Below are 3,407 nucleotides of genomic sequence, written 5' to 3'. Positions count from 1 at the left end.
CCTCGATTCGCCGCCGCCCCCCACGCTGGCTTGCGGCGGCGGCGGGGGCTCGCAGGGCGACGAGGAGGCGCACGCGTCGTCCTCGGCCGCGGAGGAGCTTTCCCCGGCCCCTTCCGAGAGCAGCAAAGCCTCGCCGGAGAAGGACTCCCTGGGTAAGCACGGCCTGCCGGAGGGCTGCAGCCAGGCGGGCAGACAGGCAGACCCAGGGAAGGAAAGGAGCAGAGGACCAGGAGCCCGAGCAGCAGCCGGCCGGCCTTGGCCCAAGCTGCAGGCAGGCTGACCTTGTGAACTTGCTTTTTAATATTTGGGCGTGGGGACACAGTAAAAATTCATGTCCGGCTTAGCGCCCCACACCAAGATGTCCTTGGCGCTGGCCTCCAATCAGCCTGACTCGGGGCGAGGACACCCGCGAGCAGCCCCCCTCCTGCGTGCATGTTCTTTCCTGTGGCCGGAGCACCCCAAGCCCTGCTCCGGGCCCAGCCTGTTCGGCGCGGCCCACGCGGGGGGAGGGGGAGGGAGGGAAAGTGGCTCACCCGCAGATAGCGCGGATGTTTGTAAGGCATCCAAAATAAGCAGCCGCCAGCGCCAATAAATAAGCCCATTAACCGGCGAAGTTCGAGTTTACGATCCCCCATGCTTTTTTCAAAGTTGCTGGAGGGGCGGGAATGCTCGTTGCGGGGAAAAGAAAAGGCAAATCCGGCCCGGACGCCGGGGCCCTGAGCTGTGAGTCAGAGAGGGGGCCATTTCGCTTTCCCTGGAACTCGGAATCATCCAGTTGCACATCCCTGGCTCCTGGAGAGACATGAGGGAGGGTTCTTGACCCTCGAATCGGTTTTTCGTGCCTTCCTCCTTGGCCTCAGTTATGCCCTTCTCCCTCTCCTCACGGGGCCTTAGGCAATCAGGGAGCTGGGGTGAGACAGCCACGCTGCGGACACTCCTCCCCAGTAAGCAGCCGGCGCCCCCCCCCAGCCTGGGGGCTGCAGGAAATGCGTGTCTGCTATAGGCAGAAGCAGAGAAAGGCGTTAAGTTCAAGATGTGCAGTCTGCCCTCCCAGGCCTTTCGTTCTGCAAGTGCCTACAGCTTTGTGCTAAAACAGGTGCTTGGGGAAAAGTGAAGAAAAGTGTAAACTGGGAGGGTGTGTGTAGATTGGAGGCCCACTCGATTTTGCCATCCCTTTTGGAGGAATTGCTTATTCTCCTCAAGCCAAAGGGGGGCATACCCTCATCTTAGGGCATCCCTCTTATGGGAGCAAGTCCGGAATTCACCCCTGATCGCAGCCTGCATGGCCTCGACTTAACCTTCCCCTCTTTATTCTCTTAAACGCCAGGCACTTCCAAAGGCGAAAACGCAGCCAACTGGCTCACGGCAAAGAGCGGTCGGAAGAAGCGCTGCCCCTACACTAAGCACCAGACGCTGGAGCTGGAGAAGGAGTTTCTGTTCAACATGTACCTTACTCGAGAGCGGCGCCTAGAGATCAGCCGCAGTGTCCACCTCACGGACAGACAAGTGAAAATCTGGTTTCAGAACCGCAGGATGAAACTGAAGAAAATGAACCGAGAAAACCGGATCCGGGAGCTTACAGCCAACTTTAATTTTTCCTGATGAAGCTCCAGGCAACGTTTTTTGCTTCCAGAGCGCTGGTCCCCTCCCTGTGTCTTCAAGCCTCTGCCCAGGAACTCGCACCTGTGCTGGAGCCCCATTCCTCCCTCCCACATTCGCCATCTCCCAGGCCGTTACATCTGTGCAGGGCTGGTTTGTTCTGACTTTTTGTTTCTTTGTTTGTTTGCTTGGTGCTGGTTTATTTGTTGTTTTCTGGGGGAAAAAGCCATATCGTGCTAAAATTCTATAGAGTTAGATATTGTCCTAAGTGTCAAGTTGTGACTGGGCTGGGTTTGCTGTCTTGGGGTCCCACTGCGTGAATGGTCCCTGTCCTCCTCCACTGTGCTGGTTTCCTGCCAGCCTTGGGCAAACCTAGCTGGAAGGCGGAGGTCCCATTGTCGGCGCTGAGGTGTCTGGCCTGAGGTCAATGGTGCAAGGAGCCTTCACCGGGCACGCCTGCCTGGAGTGCTGGGCTGTGTTTAATCAGGGGATACAGGCCCCTGGGTTTCTTTTTTCTTTCTTCCTTTCTTCCTTGGCCAAGAGAAGGGCTTACAGGCATGCACATGCAGGTTGGCAAGAGGGCTTGACTTTGGCTGATTGAGAAAGTGAGAAAGAAAGAGTCAGAAAGATTAATTTTTCCTTCCTCTGTAAGATATCCCAGCTTTAAAAGAAAAAAAAAGAACGACCAAGAGAAGGAAAGTTCTCTTCTAGTTTGTGTAAGGTCTTGCATTGCCTGACTAAAATGTCTCATTTACCTCTGAATTTCCGTATCCTTCTGGCTGTAGATAAATAATGTAGTTTTGTTTATACACATGGAATTAGTGGATTTTTTGTCATTAAAATTGTTACCACTGGTAACATGTGACAAGCACACCACCATTCTCCCTATCTTGTGGAGTTTTTAAAAATTCACTTTTTTTCTTTCTGAAATTTACAGAAGCCTAGGAGGGCTGGGACAAGCGTAATAAACTAGTGAAGGGAGACATTGTTTGGATTTTCTTTATACTGTGAAGTTACATGCATAAAAGGGTCAAACCTGTAGGTGCAGAAAAAGAAAAAAACTATAAATACAAATCTGTACAAATGTCTATTATGAAAAATTGCCAATCTTGTTTTAAGCAAATGCATTCTATCATTATTATAAATGTTAGTTTTAGCTCTATTTACTTCTAATCTTAAATCAGAATAAATTAATATTGTATTGCTGCTGTGCGTGGAAAAAAAGACGATGTTATGTTCTTATAGAATAAAAGCTGTGGAATGAAGATTTTTAATTTTACCTCTTTTTTGACTTCTTATCTTTACCTTCCACTTTATCCCATCCACCACTTTTACAACAGGAGAACTAGCCTGAGCCCCTGCAATTACTTTAAGCATCTATTTAAATATTACCTAGACGGTCGTAATTTGTCTGGGCCCTATAGCCCTGGTGCCGTAAGGTTTGTCGGCTTTTGTTCAGTTTTATGACTTGCTAGTATATCTGGATTGTGGTTGTCTTGGACCAGTGGTTTCAGTTCAGAGGGGAGCTGCATAGACAGAGGAAGCCAAACAGGATTTCTTTCGGGAGCCCCAGGGAGCCTCAAAGAGGCCGATTATTTTGCGGGCGCCCGGGTCCCAGATTATCCCCAGCCTAAATCCGGGGAGCAGGCCAGGCCCACAGGGCACGGCTAGCGCCTGCGGCAGTGGTTAGGTGGACCCAGGCCTGGCTTATGGGGCCGCCCCCTCCCCCAGCACAGCCTCCCCCACCTGGTGACCCTCTGCGGGGCCACGCGTTTCCTGCTCGCCGGAGGTGCGGGCGGCGGGGGGGG

General features: G+C 52.2%; 1 protein-coding gene across 1 annotated transcript in view; it reads left to right on the top strand.

Annotated features, from left to right (window-relative positions):
• HOXA10 (homeobox A10) overlaps window positions 1-2,866 on the top strand; it is a 3,491-nt gene extending 625 nt beyond the window's left edge. The window contains exons 2-3 of the mRNA XM_008568254.1: window positions 7-152; window positions 1,328-2,866. Coding sequence (XP_008566476.1) covers window positions 7-152; window positions 1,328-1,602 — 421 coding nt within the window. The 3' untranslated portion in view covers window positions 1,603-2,866. The remainder of the gene's footprint in view (window positions 1-6; window positions 153-1,327) is intronic.
• The last annotated feature ends 541 nt before the right edge of the window (window positions 2,867-3,407 follow it).

This window comes from Galeopterus variegatus, unplaced genomic scaffold (assembly GCF_000696425.1).
Source record: "Galeopterus variegatus unplaced genomic scaffold, G_variegatus-3.0.2 Scaffold390, whole genome shotgun sequence".
Classification (NCBI taxonomy): domain Eukaryota; kingdom Metazoa; phylum Chordata; class Mammalia; order Dermoptera; family Cynocephalidae; genus Galeopterus; species Galeopterus variegatus.
This window is presented reverse-complemented; position numbering and strand designations above follow the sequence as displayed.